Source organism: Oryctolagus cuniculus, chromosome 10, assembly GCF_964237555.1.
Source record: "Oryctolagus cuniculus chromosome 10, mOryCun1.1, whole genome shotgun sequence".
Lineage (NCBI taxonomy): Eukaryota > Metazoa > Chordata > Mammalia > Lagomorpha > Leporidae > Oryctolagus > Oryctolagus cuniculus.
Window position 1 is genome coordinate 31,643,983 of NC_091441.1, and position 26,831 is coordinate 31,670,813.

The window sequence follows — 26,831 nt, forward strand, 5'->3', positions numbered from 1 at the left end:
ATAATTCTGATAAACGCCCCTGGTTGAGAAGCATTTTAGAGCATTTATGAGAGGTACCTGAGGCTAGAACCTACAAAATGGAGCCATCAGAAGAAATCCAGATCTCAAATGTGTAGCCAGAGTAGTGGTCAACAAATCTGAGTGCTTTTAGGAGAGGATGTGTGTAACTTAGGCTTCGCTGCAGTCCCCACTATTCCCTATTGCCTTCTTCTTGGGAGCTTCCCTTTTTTTCATTGCTTATGACTGATGAGAACTTCTCCATCCATATGATGTGTATGAGGATCCTGCACATGAGGATGCTGGGAGGCAGCCCACTGGTGCCCATTGTGCTGCCCGCTGTGTTGCTCTGGGGCCCCTCTTTAGGTACTGCCTGCAGAATAGGTTTTTATATATACATGAAATCAGCCTCTTCCTTCTGTATCTGTGTTTTGATTATTTTAAAAAGTGACATCCTTGTGGTCCACAGGTTGCAACATTCCCGGAAAGATGTAATCTGACATTTATAGTCTTTGAGCTGATGCATTTGAGAGAGAAGCTGCGGAAGCAGTGAGCTCTGCCTCCACAGGTAGCAGAGGAAAGTCTGCCCATGTGTTCTTCCCAAGGGAGGAATGGATTCTCCAACACTAGAGTTCCAGTAGCTGGTGCTAGCTGAGTTGCCCCGGAGACTTTGTAAACTGCTAAGAACCCAGGGCTGGGGCCCTGTCTAGCTCAGTGCTGTCCAACAGAAATACAATGTGAGTCACAAATGCAGGTCATATATGTAATTTTACATGTTCTAGTGCCCACATTGAAAACAAACAAAAAACTAATTTTAATAATATGTACAAAGCATTGTTGTTTCAATACTTATTCAATAAAAAATTATTGAAATATTTAACATTTTTCTCTTTGGTCCTCATTGTTTGAAATCCAGTGTGTACTTTAGACGTAGAGCGTGTGTGTATTTGGCTTAGTTTCATTCCAGTGCCGCACGTGGCTCCTTGCTACCATGTTTGATAGGGGCTCCGTGAGGGGCCAGTATGAGGCTCTCAGCTTGAAGAAAGGCCTCCTTGTTGGGCTGGCAGGTTCTGTGGCTGCTGCTGTGTGTTTTGTTGTTCCAAGATGCACTTGCACTTGGGCCACTGACTCATGTCCTAGCTGCCATTTGTTTCCCATGGTCCAAGGGGCTTAATGTTGCCCAAGTTTCCTGGCACAGTGCCAGCTCTTCTCTGCGCTTCATTTCTTCCCTTTCAAGTCTTTGCATGTCATTGCAACATAATTCAAAGCTTCCATGGGCTGGGAGCCAACAGACCCAACCCAAACAGGAAACTGGCTTTCTCATTGTTTATTTAGAAGCACGAACCAGAAAATGTTGAACACTTGTTTTCAGTGCTTCAATGAGCTGGAACTGAATAGAAACTCAACTGTTTCCAGTGGGGCCTTCCAACACGGAATGATTTAGAGGCTTGAACCGTTAGATCAAGAGAACTAATTAGAACGTGAATTGACCCTAAGCTTTGCTTGTCTGACCGTGATCATATCTCATCCTCTACTTAGAATCTTGTGAGTCAAGGGCTACACAAACAACCTTGCATGAGGTTGGGGTATCCTACATAATCTGGGAAGATCCCAGCAAGTATTACACAGAACATCTGGATGTAAAAGCCTTTGATCTAGGTCTCTGTCCCAAATCCCTCAGTGAGTCCCATGACAGGAGTCTCGCCCATCACTGTAGCACTCCCCAGGGTGAGCACACAGGGACTGTATATTATATGGCGGTTTTACATACCACTGTGGCAGATGTGTTGGCTGCCTGTCCTCTGCTTTTCCTCCAATATGGCAGAGTTTACCTGTTGCAGTAGAAGCTGACAATATCAGATACATGCTTTTCTAGACTTGGTTGCAGCCAGGAATGGTCATGTGATGATGTGATGTGACAGAGTTCCTTTTTTTTTTTTTGCAAATCTCCAGTAGTTCATTCCTGTTAGGACTTTTTCGTGTATTTATTTGAGGGAGAGGGGGAAGAGAGAACATCTGCTGTTACACTCCCTAAATGCTCACAACAGCTGGGGCTGGACCAGGCTGATTTAGGAAATGGGAACTCAGTCTGGGTCGTCACCCGCATGGGTGGCAGGGACCCAAGTACTTGAGCCATCATCTGCTGTCTGCTAACTTGCCAATTAGCAGGAAGCTGAAATTCAACATGGAGCCAGGACTTGAATCTAGGCATTGCAGTATGAGATGTGGGTATTTTAAGCAGTGTCTTAGCTGCTGTGACAAAGACCTGCCCCCCTTCTCCACCCCTCCCCATATGACTCGCTCTATCAGAAAGACTTAAGTGAAAGTATTTTGCGGGAGCTTTTGGGAAAGATTTCTCGTCTTCTTCTCCTTCTCCTTCTCCTTCTTTTTCTTCTTCTTCCAGACAGAGTTAGAGAGAGAGAGAGAAAGGTCTTGCTTCCATTGGTTCACCCCCCAGATGGTTGCTATGGCCGGCATGCTGCGCTGATCCGAAGCCAGGAGCCAGGTGCTTCCTCCTGGTCTCCCACACGGGTACAGGTGCCCAAGCACTTGGGCCATCCTCCACTGCCCTTCTGGGCCACAGCAGAGAGCTGGACTGGAAGAGGAGCAACCGGGACTAGAACCCAGTGCCCATATGGGATGCCAGCACTGCAGGTGGAAGATTAGCCAAGTGAGCCACGGCGCCGGCCCCAAGATTTCCCTTCTTGATTCAGAGAGACATGAGAGGCTGACTTCTTGCAACTCTGGTTGCCGCTCTCGTTCTTGATGCGGTTATGACATTTGCATCCAAGGAGGCCATTCTGGGACCACGAGGCAACAAACCAACAAACCAGGGATGAAGACAGACCCTTCTGGGGTGCTGAGAATGACGACGAGAATGAAAGATGATTGCACCCTTGATAGCATCGTTGGGCAGTGGACCAAACCTGGAACTTCCTGGTTCTGGGGATGGGATTCCTATTGGTTAAATAAAGTTTAGTCAGGTATTCTCTTACCTGTAGATGAAAGCATCCTCCTGGTACAGATTCCTGGTGTTTAGTAACATATTCTTGTCTTTACTTTCTAGAAGGAAAAAGTCACTGAATACTGTTCCCGCAACCTTGTTGCCTGGAGATTTCTTACCCATATGGTTACATTTATTCAGCTACTTCTCAGTTCACTTCAAAAAATTCTCACAAAGGGAGAGACCGCGACTATCTGTTTCACTCTTTTGGTTGAACTTAATGTTATATAACATTTAAACATTCAATAAATACCCATCACTTCATGAATGGGAGCTAAGAGGTGGAGTTCTCAGAATTTGGTTATTACGTAGAGGAGAGAGAATGAACAAGCCAGTTTTGGCTTGTTTATTTGGGTAGAGAATGTTTCCTTTCCCTATGAACTGATATGAGAGAGACATAGACAGAGACAGGCAGAGAGAGAGAGGATAAGTGTTGAATATGAGTTTTGTCTTGGATATGTTGAGTTGGAGGAGGTGTTTTGGACCAGCCCCTTTAGGCATTGAGGATCGGTTCTGGATTGAGGTACAAGAAGGATGGGTTGACAAGGAAGAGTGTATGTAGCAAAAGAAGTGACTTCAGTACTCAGGATGATGTGGGTCCACCACCCACTCTGCCCAAGCTAGAAGTCAGGAAGTCATCCTGGACACCTCCCTTTTCTTCATCCCCCCATCCATCCATCCTCTTGCCTCTCTTACCCACGAACATCTCTCCATCCTCCTTGTGGGAGGACTATTAGGGCTCAAGCCACCACCATGGCTTCCACACATGGATGCAGTGGTCTCCTAATTGGCTTCCTCAGTCCACGTGTCGCTCCATTTGCTCACCATGCTACAGTCACACAGATCTTCCTCAGTCCTTGAAAACACCAATCTTCTGCCTGGCTGAAGCCTTTATTCACAAGGTTTCCGCTTCTAAGAAAACTCTGTTCACATTTTCCAGTTTCCTCCACCATCTCACCTCTTGCCTACGCTTTTGCTCTCTGCTTAACCACCACTTCCTCAGGGAGGCTCCCCTCACTCCCCTCTAGCTCACTCAGCCTTGTGGCCTCAGAAGTTTAACTTTGTTGGAGCACCATGGGGAGTGATTTGCCTTTTGGTAGCATAAATAGGCAAATAAAACTTTAGAAGACATATATGTAAACAGCAGATGTATTAATTAAAATGAGAACTGTAACTACCAAGAATTAGAAGCTCATGAGTGTGGATAAGGTTTGTTTTGTTTTTTTTTAATCCTAAAAGGCAAATGTGCACAGGGAGCCAAATAGCTTGTGAGTGGAGGATCAGGATCAAAGAGCATATAAGACTAGGATCACATGGTTCAAATTACCAAACTGTGAGGCCCCAGTGCACCTGTGTCCATCACAGGGCTCTCCCTTGACACCTGCTCCTGTCCTTTCCATTCCAGTGATGAAGACTCCATGCCTGTTTGCCTCCATCCTCTGAACTCCAGTGGTTGGCTGGCCTACCTGATGGACACAATGGGCTTTCAGTGTGCTAGCATCTCCCTGGTTAATCCTAAATATGGTCTGATCAAGCTTGGGAGGGGTCTTCCCTTCTAGGTGACTTTGTATTTGCTGTGATCTCTTGTGTCTATCTTATAGTTCAAGAGCGTGAAGGCAGACTATACTTATATTTCTTCCTGTAAAAGTCTATTAATTACTGTATCCATTTATTAAGCCTTAGGTTCCTTCAGGATCTGTATTGATGATTATTTTAGCAAATGGAGCTGTAAGCCTTTCCAGTGGTCTGGGGGAGGAGCTCAGATGGAACTTGTTAGATGAGGGGGAAGGCTGAAAACAGTCCTGTGCATAAAGTCTCATCCTTTACTTGCTTGTCACAAACACCTTCTGTAGAAAGCCCTGGTCCCCTGGGAACCTGCACTTTCATCTGGACACGTTCCCTGCTAATCAGATATCACGGTAGCATGCAAATGGCCCTTGCCCTTGCAACTCATGGTAGGTACTGTCCAGAGTCCATAGCATAAGAGCCTTAAAACCCATTGTCTTTTCTCCCTCAGGCAAAAGAGGATGCTTAGGGACCAGGTCTAGTAGATTTATTATCTTGAAGTGATAGACAGGAGAGGTTGTTATGACAGAAGGCACTTCCATTGGTGGTGGTGGGGGGTACTCCATTGTATCTTCTCTTTGGGCTACTTTGGAACTCATCCTTGACATTTGAAGTAAATATCCAGTTTTATTGTGTGTTCTTTCAAATATCCTAACCATGGTAACCATGGTAAGAGGTAGAAGACTAGTGCTTCTGGTGGCCTTGGCAAGCAAGGCTGCGGCTTCACCCTCGGGGGATCACACTCTGAGAAGTGGCTTAATCTAGACAGTCAACCCCTGAGGCGTGCCATGGCCCAGGATTGGTCCCAGAGGGGGTGCCCAGGACCTGTGTGACAAGGCATGGAATTGGCTCTGAGCAGAGGGAGCCCACGGTGTGAGGGGCGTGCCCCCAACATCTGTAATTGGCCTCTGTATTTCTTCTCATCCCTGTCTTGGGAGAACAGTGGCGAGTTGAGAGGCTTCCCAAGGGCATGGGGTGGTTCAACCTGAAATTGAACAGGGATCGCTTAACAACACACATGGTGCTATTTCCGAGTGTGATAAAGGAATAAGGAACAGAAGCAATACATATATATGTAATGTGATTGTTCATATACATTATAGCTATAAAAGGCCCATTATACAAAACTGAGCTTCGAATATAATTTATTCATCTACTTACCAAGACATTTGTTATACAGACAATAGGATAAAAGACAAGTGCTCCTTGAGAATCCTTAGTTAACTTTAGGATAACACTTAGTAACAAAAATAGCCTGAGAGAATTAATATCATTTAAATTAGACAATGTCCAAGGCTTTAAAATGTCCCTATTAACAATTGTGCATGAGCAGATGGGGAGAAGGTGCTGTCTCCGTCACACCAGAGTTCTTCTCTGAAGATCAATGTGGGTCCATGTTAGAGGACTGTGCTTCGCTGAGTCTTGGCCCAGATGCTTCTGCTCCTGAGGCTTGCTCTTTAGTTCCCCCAGCTCTTACTTCACAAACTCCCGAACAAGGAAGATTTCAGTTCAAACCCTGAAAATTTAGTTTTTCTGCAGGAATATTAATACATCTATGACAGTTTCAAACTCATGATTTCAAAAGATTTTGATCACAGGTTTTTAAAAATGTTTAAAAAATTATTTTATTATTTATTTGAAAAGGAGAGAGAAAGAGATCTCCCATTTGCTGGTTTCCTCCCTAAAGTCCCACAATAGCTAAGTCTCCCATGTGGGTGGCAGGCACCCAAGCACTGAGTCATTACTGCTTCCTCCCAGGCTGTGCATTAGCAGGAAGGAGAGTCAGAAGCAGAGGCAGGACTCAAACCCTGCCCTGCACTAGCCCAAGTATCCCCGGGGGCATCTGCACAGCTGCACCAAATGCCTGGCCTTGCCCTCAGGGTTTCTTAGATGGACCGGTGTTTGCTTGTCTGTTTGCCTGAGAAAAACAAGAAGTGACTTCCCTAAAATACTCACAGTTTACCACCCCACTGCTGTTTATCCCTTCAGAAAACTGTATATTGTGCATGGGGCACTGCAGACCCGAAGAGGAAAAACCCTTGAGGATTCCAAAGTTTCACATTTCCAACCTGCAGAACACTGAACGGGTATGTACTGAAGTTTCACTGCCTTCATTAGCATGTTTGCTCGTAGAACATTTAGAGAACTTAGAACTCTATTAAATTAAAAAGAAAAGCAGGAGACTTCCTTAACTTTATCTATTTCTTTTAGGTGGTTCAAATACCATAGGTTTCTGAGAGAGAATATTGTAAGTATGCAGGAAATATTTTTTTTTTTTTTTTTTTTTTTTTTTTTTTTTTGACAGGCAGAGTGGACAGTGAGAGAGAGAGACAGAGAGAAAGGTCTTCCTTTGCCGTTGGTTCACCCTCCAATGGCCGCCGCTGCAGCCGGCGCACCGCGCTGATCCGATGGCAGGAGCCAGGATCCAGGTGCTTTTCCTGGTCTCCCATGGGGTGCAGGGCCCAAGCACCTGGGCCATCCTCCACTGCACTCCCTGGCCATAGCAGAGAGCTGGCCTGGAAGAGGGGCAACCGGGACAGAATCCGGCGCCCCGACCGGGACTAGAACCCGGTGTGCCGGCGCCGCAAGGTGGAGGATTAGCCTATTGAGCCACGGCGCCGGCCAGGAAATATTTTTTTTAACATCACAAATTCAACAATTTCTAAAAATAACACCTGTACACAATCTGACCTTAACCTCCAGTCATCCTTAAGTGAGTTAGAAATGTGACTTTTAAGGGCTCTTAGATGTTGATGATACTATGCCTTTGTGGCATTCGCAGAATCAACTAAGGGATTAGAGTAGAAATAGCTATGCTGAGTATTTTATAAACATGTCTAGGCATTGATTACACCAGGAACTTTTCCAACTCACTGAAAACATATATTTTCTCACAAGAAAAATTATAAACTCTACCTTTAAAAGTCCTTTGCCATCTCTGAGAAAAGTGACAGTTACAGAATAATGTTGATGGATAAAATCCCTTCCCTACTCCTGCAGCTCTGTGGGCCTGAAAAAAACCAATTATCTCCCTTAGAGAATGCCACACACACACACACACACACACACTCACATGGTGGAGCAGGGAGGCCACACTGCTGACGACCTGGGGAGCCAGCGCCCGGCCAGGCTGCACCTGCTGTGGTGACCACAGCTTTAATGTGTAACATGCATTGATTTGAAAAGAACAGCCTGTTTCTGTGAGAATTCCAGGCTTCATTGTTTTCACAGATCTTCATCTGTAATACTGTTAACATCTTCCAGCCAATAAAACACCGAGACATCAACAAATATAGATAATTAGCTCCTGGTTTACTTCCTCTTCCTGTTGGAGCGTTTTGACTTTATAAATACTTTACAGGCTTAGTGCCAACCCCTACAGGGGTTTCAACTTCTATATGAGAGCACATTAGCTGGATGTGGCTCTAATGTGCTTGAAGATATTCCTGGAGTCCAAATGAAAAATAGGAAATGAGCTTAAGAACACATCACCCATCGGTTAGTATCAACAACAACAGTTTGTTGGGACCTGGGGATGAAATGGAGAAGCAGGCAGGTGGAAATGACTCAGGACCATGGCTGTGGGTGGCGGTCGCTCTCACAGAGGGCTGTCCACCATCCTTTTCTTGGTTTGTCGGTAAAAGATGCGGTTTTCCTCCGAGTAAGTGACTTTACTGAGGGGCATCTTGTAGATGTTGGGGTTTTTGGTGGTCAGCAGGAGGAACAGTAGTGTGCTCAGGCAGAAGGGCCAGGTGCAGGCCGGCAGTCCAACCTGCGGAAGAGGAGACAAGCCGCAGAGTTCTTTGAGAGCCCATCTGAAAGCGAACTACACAAGCACTACCCTTTGCCCCATGCTCCTTCAACCTGGGCGGATGCGTCGCTGAGGACACGCCCCTGGATCTTGCTGATGTCCAGAGTGTACGACCTCAGAGCATTTAGCAGTGGGAATGTTTTGATCCATTCTCTAGGGTGGTCCATTGTGTTATGTCTCTATCCCGTATGTCTTTCCCTCCCTCTTCTACAGTCAGACTTCATGGACCAGAGGTCTACACTTAGCACAAGCAGATGCCATTGAGCAAACTGGTAATGACCCCTGACCCCTCATCACGTCCGCAAGGTCTTCTCTGGTGTGTCCAGCCTTCGTGACCTCTCTGACTACGACTTCCACCCAGTCTAGGCCTTGGGCATACTTGCTTTACTTATTTCCATTCTGTCTTCCAAATAGGCTGCAAGGTCCTGATTTCTCATTTACTGCATGGTCCTGTTTTTGTTGGTCTGTTTAAGTAAAAGACATTCTAATGTCAGGTTCTTGACACTCAAGAGTTAAGACTATGGACTTAATAACAGGTTTTCAAGCTATTGATAAAGTGTTGCTATTTTTTAAACCAGGAAACCTGCCATTTGCAACAAAGCCTGCTGCTTGGACTTCAGACTAAAGCTTGCTGGGAAGCCGGAGGGTGAGAGAGGACAGAAAACTCTGTAGAAGGGCGGGGCGTGGTTATCACCATGGATCCTGCCCTGCCCTGTGAACTTCTAGAGGGTTTTCCACTCAGCTGCTGAGATGAAAGCAAACTCACCCTGGCCATTAGGTTTGTCAGGCTTCCTCCGAGGTAGGCGGTGAACAGGGCTACAAAAGAAGAGAAAAGCACAATGGCTCATAGATATACTTTTAACCGCAGGAAAGACCGCCTTCCAATATTAATCGCTGGGAATGTACACTTCCACATCCCACCAGTGAGCCCAGCACCCTGGCTCGAAGTATGAGCTTTCAATCAGCAGCTCTGGGTTCAAGTTCTGGCTCCTACCCTTAGTAGCTCAGTGAGTTCTGTTCTAAGCCTCCATTTCCTCACCTGTACATGAGGGTGATAAGAGTCTCTCTCTCATGGGCTTGATGTAAACATCAAAGGGAATAAATAATGCTGGTGATTAGCACACAGTGAGTGCTTCATGAAAGTAAGATTTTGTGGTTACTGTTCTGTTGTTATTATTTGCTAATAGTTAAGAGAAAGGATTTTCTGGCAAATAAACGTCCCCCTGTTGCTTTGCCCAAGCGTAACTAAATCAAAACACAACTTACAAATGTTTCTTGGGTTCGCATGTTTTCTATACGCTCTCATTGCATCTAGGAGTCCCATGTTAGTGGTTAGAATTCATAGTTGCCAAAAAAAAAAAATCATGCTCCATAAAAATAAAAAGACAATAATACCAAGTGCAGCAGAAAACAATGCAAACTTGGGACTCCTCTCCATAATGACTTTTTTTCCCACAAAAATACAAGGCTATTTCCCAACATTTGTGGACAATGGAATTAAAAGGCAACTTCATTTTGGTGCCAAAACATTTTGAAATCCGTGCATAGCTTTTTCATTATATGCACTTTCCACAAACTTTTTGAAGTATCCTGTACCATTGAGGTTGGCATACCAGTCAATACATAAATATCCTACTTTGTATTTACTTTGGGTGAGTGGAGGAAGTGTGAACAGGTAGTTTTAGTGTATGTGTGATTTTTGACATAAAACACCACGCACACAGGTCTCAAACAGCAGGTCATCAATCCCTGGTTCTGGGTGACGAGGAGACTCAGGGGCTCCGTCGGGGATGCCCTGAGATGTCATGGGGGCAGCCTGGAGAAGGATCTGCATATATTGACCGCATGGCCACCTGGGCCACCAGACCCCCTGCCAGACACCCTCACTATCCATCTAGACTTCACGTCTGGCGAAAGATCCTATCCGCTCTCTTGGAGGTTGGGGTGTGTCAGAGAATGGTGGGCAGCCTTCTGTGCGCCTCACTTACTGGACACCTGTGCTTTTACCAATATCATGTCTTTTTACCTGGAGTTTCTGATTCAGTAGGATACGGAATTCAGTGATAGCTGAATTGTTTCATACTCGAGGGAAGAGCCTGTCTTTGGAAATAAACAATGCTGGCTTCAAATCCCAGCTCTGCCATTGTATGTGTTGTCTGAAAATCATGACTATCTCAGAATCTAGTTCCATCATCTACAGAAAAACAGTACGGAGAATGTGCTTCACAGGGAGGGGATGGAATTGCAAACGAGATCCTGTATTTCCACAAACAGCAGCTGTAAACATGTCTCTTTCACCACGGGATTGAGACACTGTTCTGAACAGAAGTGTGGGTTAGAAGGTTTCCACCCTAGGCCGGCACTGTGGCTCACTTGGCTAATCCTCCACCTGCGGCGCCAGCACACCGGGTTCTAGTCCCTGTTGGGGCACCGGATTCTGTCCCGGTTGCTCCTCTTCCAGTCCAGCTCTCTGCTGTGGCCCGGGAGTGCAGTGGAGGATGGCCCAGGTGCTTGGGCCCTGCACCCGCATGGGAGACCAGGAGAAGCACCTGGCTCCTGGAGATCGGCGGCTGCAGCACACCGGCCGTAGTGGCCATTTGGGGCGGGGGGGGGGGGTGAACCAACGGAAAGGAAGACCTTTCTCTCTGTCTCTCTCTCACTGTCTATAACTCTACTTGTCAAAATAAATAAGGCAAAAAAAAAAAAAAAAAAAAGCAGGTTTCCACCCTTGGTTTAGCCAATCTCATTCATTCATTCCACAACTACTCAATGGCTCTCTGTTAAGCACCGGGGACACTGTCCCTGCTCTCTTGAGTACTCGCTCTGTCACAAGTTCTCCCCTGAAAATAGGAGTGCTTATTTTCATTTCTCTCCTTGTAACACTTGTTGTTCTTCTAAGGCTTCTGTCTCATACTGTTCTGTTGTCTGCAGTGATCTCCCATTCTTGGTTACTTTTTTTGTCCTGAATAATAAGTTAGACTTCAGGTGCCCATCAGTTAAGATTCAGAGTTGGGCTGGGAGAGCCTGCATTAGACGGGAAGTTCTGTATACCTTGGTCAGTTGTGTTCTGGCTAACTGAAGGAGAGGAGAGGCAGGACTGGATTTCAGCTCTTCATGGATAACGTCTCTTCCAATAGATTGCCATGTGTGAGTCCATTGGAAAGAAGTACAGGTGTGGGCATTATGGTATAATAGGTAAGCCACTGCTTGGGGCACCCATACCCCATACCACAGTACCTGGGTTTCAGTCCCAGCTTTGTTTCTGACCCAACTTCCTGCTAATGTGCACCATGGCATGCAGCAGATGATGGCTCAAATACTTGGGCCCCTGCCACCCATGTGGGAGATCATGGAATTCTGGGCTCCTGGTTTTGATCTGGCAGAGCCTTGACTACAGGGGGCATTCGGGGAATGAACAAGCAGATGGAAGACTGATCTCTCTCTTTCTCTTGCTCTGCCTTTCACATAAATAAGCAAAAAAAAAAAAAAAAAAAAGCTGTGAAAGAAAGAAAGGAAATAGATACAAAATTTGTTTACAGTTCCACTGATCACATCACAGAGTTGAGAAATCCCATGACCAGGCAGTTCTGATTGGAGGCGGGGAAGGCAGCAGTGCCAGGTACTATCAGAATGTCCTAGGTTGTCCTCCTGATAAAGACGTTTGGTTCGAACACAAGAGCAGCACTGTACTACATGTCCGTTATTTATTTACCTTGGCTGACAAGGCTGGTCTTTTGTCTGGCAGTATCAAGATGGTGAGGGCAAGCTGAAGCATTTCACTTGTGAGATTGGCTTTACAAGAGGGGCTGGAGGAAATTCATGTGCAGAGATGAAAAAAATCCGATAGGACCGACCAAGAGTGGACGAATGGGCACTTGGTAGCCATGGAAACTTACAGGCCCTATGGAACGGTGACTTGGGCACCTATTGAAATTAAAATTGCCGTTCTCTTTGAAGCACTAATTCAGCTTCTAGAAATGAATCTTCCAGAAATAGTTGTAATAAATACACACGGATATTTTGTACCCAAAATGTTGATGATATAGCACTGCTTGAAATGACTCCAAGTAACAGGGTGCCTGTCCTGGGAAGCCTCTGCGTAGGGGCTTGCCTGCAAAGCAGAGGCTCTGTGCCCTGGGCCGTGGTGCCAGCTCAACCCTGGGCTCCCGCTCCCCGCTCAGACACTCTTCACCCAGTTAGCAACCCTAGGGCAACGCAAGGTCCCAGAACAGGGAAAGGCAACATCCAAGGACAGCAAACACCATAGAATAAGGATCACAGATTGAACAACTCACAAAGAATGAAGCTAATCGATGAACCAGCCAGGATGAGCTCAGTAGACAACATGATCAGCCACACATGGCCTGGGTGACCAACTACACTGCAGGTTCTTGTGAAGGGGTAGAGAGAGAAAATACCATGTCCGGTGATAAAAAAGTGAATATGGAAACATGTAGTCAAATACTAGAAATCCCAGGAGGAGGGTGAGCAAGGAGTGGAGGGAAAAGATTTGAAAAATTAAAAACTGATAACATCCCAGCAGTAAATTGAATCCCTGAAGGCTCACACTGAAAGGACCTGAGTATGTGGCAGCTTAGAAGTGGGAAGAGAGCCTCCACATCTAGAGAGACAATGGTGAAAAAAAAATATATGAGGGATCTCCAAAAAATTTATGGAAAATGTACATTATGAAAAAGCTATGCATGGATTAGAATTTTTTGCACCAACGTAAACCTTTTTAGCATTTAATTTTTTTCACTTCTTTATTTTTATTTGAGAAGTAGAGAGAGACCTACTAGTAGATGGAGACCTCCCATCCCCTGGTTCACTCCCCAAATTCCCTTTATGACTGGGGTGAGGCCAGGTGACAGCAGTAAACAGGAACGCAGTCTAGGTCTCCCAGGTGAGTGGCAGGGACCCAGCCACTTGATCCACCCTACATGAAGGTTTGAAACCCCAAACCAAGCTTAGAAGAGAACTTGGAAGATTGGAGGATAAAAGATTCTAACTCATTGAGCTCAGGTGGCCACAGAATCTGCCCTCTCTTTCTCTTTGCTTTGAGTAAAAAGCTTTGACAGGACTGTTAGGAGAAATAGTAGGGTTTCTGTAAAGACCAAATGATGTTTAAATAGTGATCCCACGGCAGTCTGAGTTTTGTGAATCTTACAGCATTGGAAAACTCAAAGTGAACAAGGAAACCCTTGGTCCCAAGTGGGTATGTGATGCAGTAGTTAAGTTGCGATTAGGGACATCCACATCTCGTATCAGAGCGCCTGGTTCGAATTCTGCCTCCTCTGTTTCTGATCCAGCTTCCTGCTAATGTGCACACTGGGTGGCAGCAAGTGATGGCTCAACACTGGGAGTCCCTGCCACCCACATTGAGACGCGGATGGAGTTCCAGGCTCCTGGCTGCTGCATGGCCCAGCCCTGGCTGCTGCAGGTATTTGTGGAGTGAACTAACAAATGGAAGATCTCAGGGCATTGATGGTTCAGTGGTAGAATTCTCACCTCCCACAGATGGGAGATCTCTGTTAATAATAATAATAATAATAATAAAACACTTGGTTCTTCCCCTCCCTTTGCCAGTGCAGGAGTCCACTCTCCTGACACATGGTCCACATTGTAATAACTGCTTGGATTCCTTGGCCTGATTAGTCTGGTGATAAACTGAGTTTAGATGTATTTCTACTAGGCTAGATACCATTTTCCACATTACACTTCCCCTCCCCCACTCTAGAATATTTTCTTAAATGCTTTCACCTGTATTGAATTAGCAACATCAGAGGCTGGGGGTGAATATGCCTCCCCTTAGAATCAGCCTGGGAAAGCCATTAGCTGTTCAGATCCAAATCACCTGAAGTCTGTTTCAACCCAGGGGGCTGCCCTGAGGGCCTGAGTGCTATAAAAGAGAAGCCGATTGGGGAGTGTGAGTGACTCTAAAAGTTGCTGGAAAATGTGGATTCTAGACTTGGATTTACCCCCACTGACCACTGCCCTGTAGCACGTCCCTGAACCTCTCTGGCCGCAGTACCCCAGCAGTTAAATGAGAGGGATACACTAAGTCTCCAAAACACCTCTGGCTCTGGCAGGCTGGGTGTGGGTAGGATCTTGGGGATCAGAAAGGATGAAAGGAGCCGCACTCAGAATGTGGCTCCCCGAGCAGCCGCTCGCTCAACTCGGACTCTGCCTGGAGCTTGTTGGAAATGCGGCTCCTCCCACCCTCCCATGGAACACTGAATCCGAGACCGAGCATGGGGCCTGACGGCCCGTATTTTCACAAGTCTGGATATATGCTCAAGTTTGTGAACAGCTGCATTACTGTGATTCTCAAAGGGCTTCACCAGGGGTCATGGCGCCGTGTCTAGCTTGAGCTATTTCCTTTCAGTTTCTTGCACCAAATGATCAAGTTTCTGCCTTGAAACATACACATTTTAGAATGGTTAAGACAACTCAGCAGACGCCACAGCCAGTTGGCAAGCAGAGCGGACTTTACTGCTCCCAGAGGGAGGCATCACTTGTCCTGGTCATTCGTGCAGGTAGTAGGGAGCCCAAATTAGAACTCCAGCCCTAATTTCTCATATAGTCCTTTTTATTGCTTCCTTAATTTTGACCCAATAGACATGAGCGACCCTTGTGCGTAGATGCATGATTATACTCACCGCAGGCAAGAGCCAGGAGGTGGGTCTGCCAGGTGAGTGCCAAGAACATCCCTCCAATTGCGATGCAGGCCAGAGAGCTGTTGAAACCCCAGAGTCCAAAATAGATGTCCTTAAATGGAGCTGCAAGGCTGAGTCCTGTTAGGCAAGACAGGGTTGGTCAGGGCTTTGGACTAAAGGCAGGATGCTCCAGTAGAGGTCTGGGGGGGTGGGATCATGGTAAGCAGCCCAGAAGCTCCAGTTGGACCCATGGAAGCAGAGACCTTAAGAAAGGTCTGGGGGGGCTGGCGCCGCAGCTCACTAGGCTAATCCTCTGCCTGCGGTGCTGGCACCCCGGGTTCTAGTCCTGGTTGGGGTGAAGGTTCTGTCTCGGTTGCTCCTCTTCCAGGCCAGCTCTCTGCTGTGGCCTGCGAGTGTAGTGGAGGATGGCCCAGTTGCTTGGGCCCTGCACCCGCATGGGAGACCAGGAGAAGCACCTGGGTCCTGGCTTTGGATCGGTGCAGCGCCCCAGCCGCAACCCGCTGGCCGCAGCAGCCACTTGGGGGTGAACCAATGGAAAAAGGAAGGCCTTTCTTTCTGTCTCTCTCTCTCTGTCTAACTCTGCCTGTAAAAAAAAAAAGAAAGAAAAAGAAAAAAAGAAAAAAAAGAAAGGTCTGGGGGAATCTACAAAGAGATCAAGAAACTCTACAACAACAAAATAAACAACCCACTTAAGAGATGGGCCAAGGACCTAAAAAGACATTTTTCAAAAGAGGAAATCCAAACGGCCAACAGACAGATGAAAAAATATTCAGGATTCACTAGCCATCAGGGAAATGCAAATCAAAACCACAATGAGCTTTCACCTCACCCCAGTTAGAATGGCTCACATACAGAAATCAACTAACAACAGACGCTGGCGAGGACGTGGGGAAAAAGGCACACTAATCCACTATTGGTGAGAATGCAAACTGGTAAAGCCACTATGGAAGACTGGAGATTGCTTAGAAACCTGAATATAGCCCTACCATGTGACCCAGCCATCCCACTCCTTGGAATTTACCCAAAGTAAATTAAGTTGGCAAATAAAAGAGCTGTCTGCACCTTAATGTTTATTGCAGCTCAATTCACAATAGCTAAGACATGGAATCAACCTACGTGCCCATCAACAGTAGACTGGATAAAGAAATTATGGGATATGTACTCTATAGAATACTATACAGCCATGAAAAAATGAAACCAGGTCATTTGCAACAAGATGGAGAAATCTGGAAAACATCATGCTGAGTGAAATAAGCCAGTCTCAAAGGGACAAATATCATATGTTCTCCCTGATCTGTGACAACTAACTGGGCACCTAAAAGGAAACCTGTAGAAGTGAAACGGACACTATGAGAAACAATGACTTGATCACCCTTGTCCTAAATGTCAAGGAACAACTTACTATTTTATTCCTTTTAGTATTTTTTTTTGTTCTACTTAATACCTTTGGTTGAACTCTTTAATTAACACACAATTATTCTTAGGTGTTTAAGTTTAACTGAAAAGTGATCTCTGTTAAATATAAGAGTGGGAATAAGAGAGGGAGGAGATGTACAGTTTGGCACATGCTCAGTTGGACTCACCCCTAATGGTAGAGCTAGAAACGTGCCAGAGGATTCCAAATCAATCTCATCAAGGTGGCATGTACCAATGCCATCTTACTAGTCAAAGTGATCAGTTTCAGTTCATAATTGATCCTAATGATGGGATTAAGAGTCAAAGGGATCACATAAACAAGACTAGTGTCTGCTAATAATAATTGATATAATTAAAAATGAAAGAACGATTCAACATGGGAAGCAGGATACTCATAGAATGAGAAGCAGACTCATAGAATGGCAGATGCCCTAAATAGCACTCTGGCCTCAGAATCAGCCCTTAAGGCATTCTGATCCAGCTAAAAAGCCCATGAGAGTTTCTCAGGCATGGAAAGCCAAGACACTGTGGCAAAAAAAACAAAACAAAACAAAACAAAACAAAACAAAAAAACACCTGACCTAAATGAAAGATCTCTGTGAGTGAGATCCCAGCAGAAAGAACAGGCCATCAAAGGAGGCACCTCTCTCTGAAGGGAGGTGAGAACCTCCACTTTGATTATGGCCTTGTCTAAATAAGGTCGGAGTTTGTGAACTCAAGAGGCTTCCATAGCTTTGGCAGCTCACGACAAGAGCTTTGGGTGATTACTGACGTCATAAATAAGAGTGTCAATTGTTAAATTAACAACGGGAGTCACTGTACACTTGTACATGTAGGATCTCTGTCCTTGTGTTGTACTATGTGTTGTACTATGCAAATTAATGGTATAACTACTACTCAAACAGTACTTTAGGGCTGGCTTTAGCTCAGCGGTTCCTTTGTCTACTGAATCAAACAGTACTTTATACTTTGTGTATCTGTTTGTGTGCAAACTGTTGAAATCTTAGTATATACCAAGTTGATATTCTGTATATAAAGATAATTGAAAATGATGAAGAATGGGATGGGAGAGGGAGTATGAGTTATAGTTGCGGATGGGAGGGAGGTTACGGGGGGGGGGCAGCCACTATAATCCAAAAGCTGTACCTTTGAAATTTGTATTTATTAAATAAAAGTTTAAAAAAAAGAGAAAGGTCTGGGGTATAGAAAATGTCCACAGTGATGTGGGATGGAGCAGGTGCTCAAGAGTTGGTGATGGGTCTTAGGCTTACCAGCTACTATGCCCAGCAAAGATCCGATGGCAGCGTGTATGCACATGAGCGGGGAGGAGAGGAGGATGGCGAACAGGAAAATACCCCCAGTCCACGGGTTGTCACAGCCGTATATCTGTCCGACTCCCGCTGGCAGAGCCTTCAGTAACTGCAAAAGGAATCACAGAAATGAGGCCACACAACAGAAGTCCACAGGACACTCACACACTAATACAACGTGATTTTAGACTTGGCGTGCCTTCTCTCTCTCTCTCTCTTTTTCTTTTTTTTGACAGGCAGAGTGGACAGTGAGAGAGAGAGACAGAGAGTAAGGTCATCCTTTGCCGTTGGTTCACCCTCCAATGGCCGCCATGGCCGGATCTGAAGGCAGGAGCCAGGTACTTATCCTGGTCTCCCATGGGGTGCAGGGCCCAAGTACTTGGGCCATCCTCCACTGCCTTCCCGGGCCACAGCAGAGAGCTGGCCTGGAAGAGGGGCAACCGGGACAGAATCCGGCTCCTGGACCGGGACTAGAACCTGGTGTGCCGGCGCCGCAAGGCGGAGGATTAGCCTATTGAGCCGCGGCGGCAGCCTGTGCCTTCTCTTTCAGATGAGTGGTATCAAGTGCTCAAATTTCCTCTCTGTTTGATTACAGGAGACTCCCAGTCCCAGCCATTCTTTTGCTTTATCAACAGGGATATCCTAGTCCTTTCCTGCTGCCTGCTGAGCCCACCTTCTCCAAACTGCCCCTGCACTCACTGGCTCTGCTTCTCACCCCGACACTTGGTCCTGGTTGCTGACTAGCTCCCAGTGTGGCCTCACCGCTCCTGGCTCCGAGGGTGCCAAGCCTTTCTCTGAGGATGGCAGGGGACACAATATACACTTGTTGGACTTTGGGCTATCACCAATGCTTCCCCGTGACCAACAGGAACACTGTGGCTACCACGCCCTTCAGTTCCTTGTGCTCAGGCCAAAGCCCTGAAGCCAAGTTGAATCTTGTTCACAATTTAGAAGCAATGACAGGTAAGCTCATGCATCAGAACTGTATTCGCCCTTTGTTGTTGACTAGAACATGTATTAATTTAAATCAAGACATCTTTAGCTTATTGCAGTTACAGACAATTATCAATCCAGCTTCAAAACCTAAAAATTCATGCAAATGTCACAATTCCACTTGGTGGTTGAGGCCTGAATTTGGCTATGTGTTCACACCATGGTATTTCTCAGGAAAGCACAGGGATTGACTCAAATGAACACATGCGGATTCCTTATAACAGGACCAGATTAGGCGTAATGACCTGTGAAATTTCCCTCTGGAGCAAGGTCATTGACTTACTGAAAGCCGCCTTCCTCACCCCTTCCTCTCACCCCTCCACCCTTTCTAGCTCATGGGGTTCCCCTGGGCAAGAACCTTCCAAAGGAAGTAGCCCCAGTGTTAGAATGGGAGGCACTGCTCTCTTCCTTCTTACATTAGTCTGGATATAATGTTGGCTTCTCCGTGCTGGTTTGGTCCTTTCTCAGGGCACAGGACCAGGCTGTGAGTTTGAATCTACCCTAAGATGGGCAGTGGATTCTTCCAGCCCCTGCTCCACAAGGTCATTTCCTGTTTCTTCTAACCAATGCGGACTGCATAGGCTTTACCTCAGAACTTGGCAGTAGAGCTGTCTTTCAGGTAGCAGGAGGGGGGAATTAAGAGGGGGGAGGAAGGGGTAGAGGGCTGGGTGAGGCGGGAAACAGTGTGCTGATGGTTCCGTCAGAGGAGAGGACAAGTCTAGCCCTACCCCAGACCAGCTCCGTCCCATAGAACTTTCTGTGATGGTGGAATAGTCTACATCTGCGCTGTCCAGTAGGCATTAGCCCCGTGTAGCTACTGAGCACCTGGAATGTGACTAGAGAGGTTCAGGAACTAAAATTTTAATTACTCTACATCCAAATCTAAACAGCCACATGGAGCTAATTATTGTAAGAGGCAGGGCAGTTCTAGATAGACACTATTTTATAATTTATTTAAGCTTATTTTTTGTTTGAAAATTTAACAATTTTTAACATTTTGCCATATACACATATACTATTTTTTTCTTGAAAACAGAGACACTAATATCATGAAGTAAGGGATTCAAGGCAATGATCATCACATGGGGAAAGCAGAATATTGTTTTTCATGGGGAATTCTAATAAGTCTTTGATTTTCCTTCCAAGTTATTTCTAAAATGCTCCCATTCATTTTCTGAGCAGGACGCTCAAGGAAAGGCCAGCTGAGCTCCCCAGGATTTCTGAACACTCAGAAAAGAGCAGAGCAAAGCGTGCAGCATAATCTGTAGTGGGAGAGCTACTCTTGCACACTAAAGAAGGTAACTTCTTTGGTTTTCTTCTGATTTCAAGTGTTCGCTTGTTCCCAACAAGGGAAAGCTTAAACAGATTTATTCAATAAACACCAACAGAAAGAGCCGCGATTTGGTTTGGGTTCACTATGTTTTCAAAAATGTGTGCTCCCTCTGCCAATCTGTCAAGAGGTACACAACGCCGTGTACATCCAGTGACACAATGGTTCTCACAGTCGGTCAGGATTTGGGAAGTTTGTGAGTGCAGGTGCGCAAGCCCTTCCCCTCGGGGTGGTGACTTAGAGGGTCTGAGAGGCAGCCTGTTCTGGGATTTAAAAACTCTGCAGGTGGTTCTGGTGCCTTCCGAAGCTTGAGAACCCTCAGTGGTCATCCATGCGCTCTGAGATATCATAAGAACAAGCCCGACAGAGCTCTAAGAGTCAGCATTTGGTTCCTTTGCATGGAGGAAACACATTATGGTAGCTTTAACTCAGGCCCAGGGCTGCCTGCCTCAAGGGCTGGTCCTCGTCATACCACCCCAACAGAGGCTGAGCTCCCAGAAGCTCTGACTTGCAGCGAGCTACACTCTGGAGTTAGTGCTGTGGATTTTTAGGAACAGGGAAGGGGGCGCATTAGCTCTGACAAAAGTAATTTTCAAAATAATCCCTTAGACCCCAGAACTCTGCAGTAGAACAAATGCTTTAGGTGGCAAAAGGAAGGCAGAGTCCACCCAAGAGCTGAGTATCTAGAAGATTCTGATGCCCACACATAATTAACCAGGAGGACACTGGGTGTCTTCAGGGAGCAAGACAGTGTTTCTTACCTCCAGGGCGCTGAGGTTAGGCCAGGTGATATTAGGAACGGAGGCTACAGGTATGATCAGCGTGCTTGGAAAGAACGCATTGTAGTGTCCTGTGGCTGACAGGTACATTGATAAGGCCATGTTGAAAGGGAAGGTGAAGACAGGCAGGTCCCATTTGCAGAACACAGAGTTCAATGCACTTGAGAAGACTGGGCTGGAAAAGAACAGAACAGAAGAATCTGCATATGTCTAAAGTGCTGTGTTGGCAGACTTGCCACAGAAGGAAGCTGGGGTGAACCCTATCAGAGACAAACCCTAAATGAAGGCAAAAGTCATCCCGTGGAGTGAGTTATAGATCAAGGAACTTTTTTAAATACTTTAGACATTTAATGTTATCACACAGTGAAGGCCCCTGTATAACACCTCTCGATCACGTGGCTGGTGCTTCCCTGAAGGGCACGACCACCATCTGACTGGGTGTGTGTGATTTCAGGTGTGTTTCCATGGATCTATGTGAGGAAAAGAGAGATAATTGTTCAAGGAAGGATGCAGGTGGAGTGTGTGTCAGAGGAAAAAGATCTTACAGGCAGGGGGACAGAGTTTATGTCCTTGAGCTATTGTGACCACAGGCAAACATTTCCCTCAATTCCCATGCCTATAAACTTTGGATTATATTGAATGATCTTCAGGCCCTTTATGCCTCTCTCACTTGTTGATTCAATCAGAAAGCATTGCTTTAAGATGAGAACTGCAGATTTCCTGGGTTGTGGGAGGAAGTGTGGGTAGGCACCTGCATACCAGGTCTCCTACCCTCAGCCTGTTCTAAACAGGTGCCAGGACACTTCCTGGAGAGTTTGGCTCTGCCCACAGGTCCTCTGCACACCTGTGGGTGCAGTCAGGATAATGGCCCTCCCTTAGACACTGTCCCTAGAGGGTTGGACATCTCCTATGTGCATAGTAGTATTTTGCATTCTAAATATGCTATGTTAAGAAGGAAATGTTTGCTTCCAGAAAAAGATTCAGATAATATCCACCTAGACACTAGTTTGGAGGATTCAGGCTTTTACTTTCTTCCTTCCTTTTTTTTTTTTTTTTTTTTTAAAGATTTTTATTTATTTATTTGACAGGTAGAATTATAGACTGAGAGAGAGAGACAGAGAGAAAGGTCTTCCTTCCGTTGGTTCACCCCCCAAATGACTACTACAGCCGGCACTGTGCCGATCCGAAGCCAGGAGCCAGGTGCTTCCTCCTGGTCTCCCATGCGGGTGCAGGGCCCAAGCACTTGGGCCATCCTCCACTGCACTCCTGGGCCACAGCAGAGAGCTGGACTGGAAGAGGGGCAACTGGGACTAGAACCGGCGCCCATGGGATGCTGGTGCCTCAGGCAGAGGATTAACCTAGTGTGACGGGGCGCAGGCCCCTCTTTCTTTCTTTTTTTCTCTCTTTTTAAAGAAGGGATTGAATTCAGTAAAACATTTTATTGAAGAGGGCCCATGCAGGGTGTCAGCAGAGTTCATGTAAGCATAGTCATTCTCAAAGTGGGGACCTTTTCCCAGCTACATCAGTGTCACCTGGGAACTCCTTAGAAAGGCACATTCTCAAACTGCATCCACATGGCCTGAAGCAGAAGCCACGGGAAGAAGGAGCAGCCATCTGTGTTCAACAAAGTCTCCAGCTGATTCTGTTTTTTTTTTTGTTTTGTTTTGTTTTGCTTTTTGACAGGCAGAGTGGACAGTGAGAGAGACAGAGAGAAAGGTCTTCCTTTGCCGTTGGTTCACCCTCTAATGGCTGCCACGGCTGGCGCACCGCGCTGATCCGAAGGCAGGAGCCAGGTACTTATCCTGGTCTCCCATGGGGTGCAGGGCCCAAGCACTTGGGCCATCCTCCACTGCCCTCCCTGGCCACAGCAGAGAGCTGGCCTGGAAGAGGGGCAACCGGGACAGAATCCGGTGCCCCGACCGGGCCTAGGACCCGGTGTGCTGGCGCCCCAAGGATTAGCCTACTGAGCCAGGGGTGCTGGCCTTTTTTTTTTCTTTTTCCCCAGTTGATTCTGAAAGCATCCAGGTTGGAGAACCACCGGTGTAGGAAGTGGGTCTCAGCCTCAGCTGCACTTTAATCTGGGGGTCACCGCAGACCTGTCACATTGGAATGTTGAGTGGGGGTGAGGTGTGTGTGGGGGCCACCAGCACTGCTGTCTTCTGGTGCTCCCAGGGCTGCAGTGTCATTGTGCATCCAGAGCTGAGAACCTCTGGATGAAGGAAGGGATTGGTGGCCACGCAGGGTGCTCAGACATAAGGCCAAACAACTGGTTCTAAAAAAACATGCATCTTTGCAAGTAGTTGTTTCTGTTGTCAGTGGACATAATCTGAATCTATGTTTTTTGAAAACTTTGTATTTGAAAAATTTGTGGCAAAATACACAAAACGTTTAGCATTTTAACCAATTTTTAGCTATGTATGACATTAAGCACAGTCACATTGTTCTCCAACCACCCCTGCTACCCATTCACAAAATATTGTTCACCTTGAAAAACTGAACTCTAGGGGCCGATGCTGTGGTGCAGCAGATTAACACCCTGGCCTGAAGCGCTGGCATCCCATATGGGCGCTGGTTCGAGACCCAGCTGCTCCACTTCTGATCTAGCTCTCTGCTATGGCCTGGGAAAGCAGTAGAAGATGGCCCAAGCCCAACATGGGAGACCCAGAAGAAGCTCCTGGCTCCTGGCTTCGGATTGGCACAGCTCTGGCCGTTGTGGCCAATTGGGGAGTGAACTACCGGATGGAAGACCTTTCTCTCTCTGCCTCTCTTCTCTCTGTGTAACTCTGACTTTTGAATAAATAAATAAATCTTAAAAAAAAAAAACCCTGAACTCTATACTTAATAATAATAACTTCCTATCCCATCTCCCTGTACAAGTTTTTCAAAGCTGCTTTAAAAACCAAGTGTCACTTACCACGTCATGGACACAGCAGATACAGGGAATAACAGCCACCAGAAATAGTTTCCTTTCTCTGAAAAGACAGCCATGAGTATTCCCACCAGCGTGGCATTGTAGCCCTGGAGCCCCGCTGCTATGGCCGACCTGGGGACAAGAGCATGGACGTCTCCTTGGTGGACTTCAACTGGACTTGCACAGAAACAACACTTGTAACCTCCAGATCACACTCACGTTAGAAAAGGAGGCTACGTATGGAAATCTATTTCAAAGTCTGTGTAAGCATCATATAGATAGTAATAAAAACATGAAGATGTAATACATGTTAACCCAGATGGAAACAAGAATGCATGTGCAGAGCCACCCTCCACAGGTTGTCACAGCTAAAGACAGGTCGCAGTGTCTGAGGGAGGGAGGGGATCGGTAAGGCAATCTGCCCTGTTGCTTGTAACCTTTCCTCTAGAAATGTATTATTATTTCCTTTAAATCATTAAGGGCTTCTTTATTGGATTGGGCTTTTAGCATGTGAAACTATTTCCTATGTCTGCTTTCTTGGTGATTCCTGGACTGTAACTTCACCTTCATAGAGTCTTTGATCTTCCAACTTAGCGTGCATTTCCATGTTCCTGTGCGTCTAGTTTGTTGTCCAAATATATATTTTTCCAAATTACTGCAAAAACATTACTATTTTTTTTAACTTGGCAAAGTACTCCATTTAATGGTGTACATGTTTAGCCTTTCTCTTTCTGAGGTCTGTTTTTCTGCTCAGTATTCCAGCTCACTTTTAAAGGGTAGCCAATGGGTACATTTCTACTCTGGCTCAAATTGTTCCCATTTCATAATTGGGAACTAGAAGTTCTGCATGAGAAATGGGACAATTTCTATAGAATTAGCCCCAAGGCAGACGAGCCAGGTCTCTCCTGCCCCAGGGAGCTCTGAGAGCTGGCAACATTGGGCATGATGGAGCACAGAGAGTCCCAAGAGCCCCGAGCTCCAGGGCAAAGTCTGCAGTGGGCACGGGGCAGTGAAGATGGGGAAGTGAGTGGGCGAGGCTGAATACAGGGCCTGAGGGGAGGGGCTGCAGACAGTCAGCTCACTGCAGGGGCTTGGAGGGCTTCTTCCTACAAGGCCAGGAGGCACCAGTGGAACAGGCATGATAATGTCACACATCCATCTGGGCCAGAGAATTAGAGGTGGGACTTCCTGTTCAAGAGTCCTTTGTATCCTTAAATAATCCTTCAGGGCAGTTGAGAGGTGGTGCAATTTGCCTTGGTGTGACCCTGAAGTTGGCACTCCACATGATGACAGTGGAGAGCTCTGCAAAGACTTGTCCTTTCAATAAATGACTTGGAGGTTTAATGCTTGGGTTTGATCAGTGGAAAATTAATGGCAACATCTACATGTTGTGTAATGCTATAGTCAAAGCAATGGGAAGACATATATTCACTTAAAATAGGATTGACATTTTAATGTGGTATTTTAGGGACAAAGAAATAGATTTGAAAACACACACACATAAATACAGGTTGAGGATGCCTTATTTAAAATATTAGGAACCAAAAGGGTTTTGATTCAGTTTTTTTTAAAGTTTGTAATAGTTGCATATGCATACTCATAATGAGACATCTTGGGGATGGGACTTGAGTCTAAATAGGAAATTCATTTATATCTCAAATGTACTTAAACAGGCCGGCGCCGCGGCTCAATAGGCTAATCCTCCGCCTAGCGGCGCCGGCACACCGGGTTCTAGTCCCGGTCGGGGCACCGGATTCTGTCCCGGTTGCCCCTCTTCCAGGCCAGCCCTCTGCTGTGGCCAGGGAGTGCAGTGGAGGATGGCCCAGGTGCTTGGGCCCTGCACCCCATGGGAGACCAGGAAAAGCACCTGGCTCCTGGCTCCTGCCATCGGATCAGCGCGGTGCGCCGGCTGCAGCGCGCCGGCCGCGGCGGCCATTGGAGGGTGAACCAACGGCAAAGGAAGACCTTTCTCTCTGTCTCTCTCTCTCACTGTCCACTCTGCCTGTCAAAAAAAAAAAAAAAAAAAAAAAAAATGTACTTAAACATATGGCCTGAAGGTAATTGTGAAAAATATTGTGGAATTTTCCACTTGTGGTGTCATGTTGGTGCTCAAAATGTTTAAGATTCTGGAGCACTCGGATTTCAGATTTTTGGATTAGGGATGCTCAACCTGAATGACCTGACTTCTAAACAATACTTGACAAGGAAAATGGGGCAGGCCCTGTTTCCCTGGAACAAAACAATGGAGGTATATTCACTGCGGCACAGTCCTAGACCACATTCCCAAATGGAGAAGACTCTCTTGGCCCTCATTTTTGGATAGGCTTTAACCCAAGATAGAGCCTCGCCCTCCCCAGGGAGCAGATTGGGCCCTGAAATTGATGGGAAAGTGAAGTATTTGCGGACTTCCACCAAGAGCCTCCCTAGGTGATTTGCAGCAAGTAGGACAAGAGCGTAGCTGTGCAGTGGCCATCCACTGGGCATTTAGGCACTGATCCTGGACACCTGGAAGCCTGGCACCCTCCCTGAAGGAACCGGTGGTCAGGAGCTGCCTACTCCTCTGCTGGGAGTTAGCACATCTGTTCTTCAATGACGAATCGATTTATAAAGTACATGATATTTTTACCCAACATATACATCAGAAGACTCATGAATGCTTACCAAGACAGATGTGTAAGCTTGCAATTTATTTGGATATTCATCTCTCTGGGAACTAGGCTGACCTTTGCTCTCTCTCTTTGAAAACAAGTTTGCTGGGGTAACCATGGAAATAAGACAATAATGGCGTTATTAAGCCACTAAGACTTTTCATGAACTCAAATGAAACGATGATGACAAACAACTTCATCAATCATTGAAGAAGGTCTCCTTTAGAATCTCTCCTGGTCATCACTGCCATGAGAATGTGGCATCATTCAGACTGGCCTCTGATTCAGAATAAGACTCTCAGTGCTTCCCTGACCTCTGACAAAAGGCAAATACAGAGTGCTGTGGAATAAAGGTTGTTTCTCTCAGGAAGGGCGTGGCTTTGTCACTG

The 26,831-nt window shown here is 46.2% G+C and overlaps 1 protein-coding gene across 2 annotated transcripts in view; it reads right to left on the reverse strand.

Moving 5' to 3' along the window:
- Positions 1 to 5,097: 5,097 nt before the first annotated feature.
- The window catches only part of SLC14A1 (solute carrier family 14 member 1 (Kidd blood group)), a 29,521-nt gene continuing 7,787 nt past the window's right edge, over positions 5,098 to 26,831 (reverse strand). For both annotated transcript variants that reach the window (XM_008261252.4, XM_017344141.3), the window contains 6 exons: positions 23,798 to 23,926; positions 20,866 to 21,058; positions 17,743 to 17,890; positions 15,038 to 15,172; positions 9,145 to 9,194; positions 5,098 to 8,339 (listed from right to left, as the gene is read on the reverse strand). In XM_008261252.4, coding sequence (XP_008259474.1) covers positions 8,166 to 8,339; positions 9,145 to 9,194; positions 15,038 to 15,172; positions 17,743 to 17,890; positions 20,866 to 21,058; positions 23,798 to 23,926 — 829 coding nt within the window. In that variant the 3' untranslated portion in view covers positions 5,098 to 8,165. The remainder of the gene's footprint in view (positions 8,340 to 9,144; positions 9,195 to 15,037; positions 15,173 to 17,742; positions 17,891 to 20,865; positions 21,059 to 23,797; positions 23,927 to 26,831) is intronic.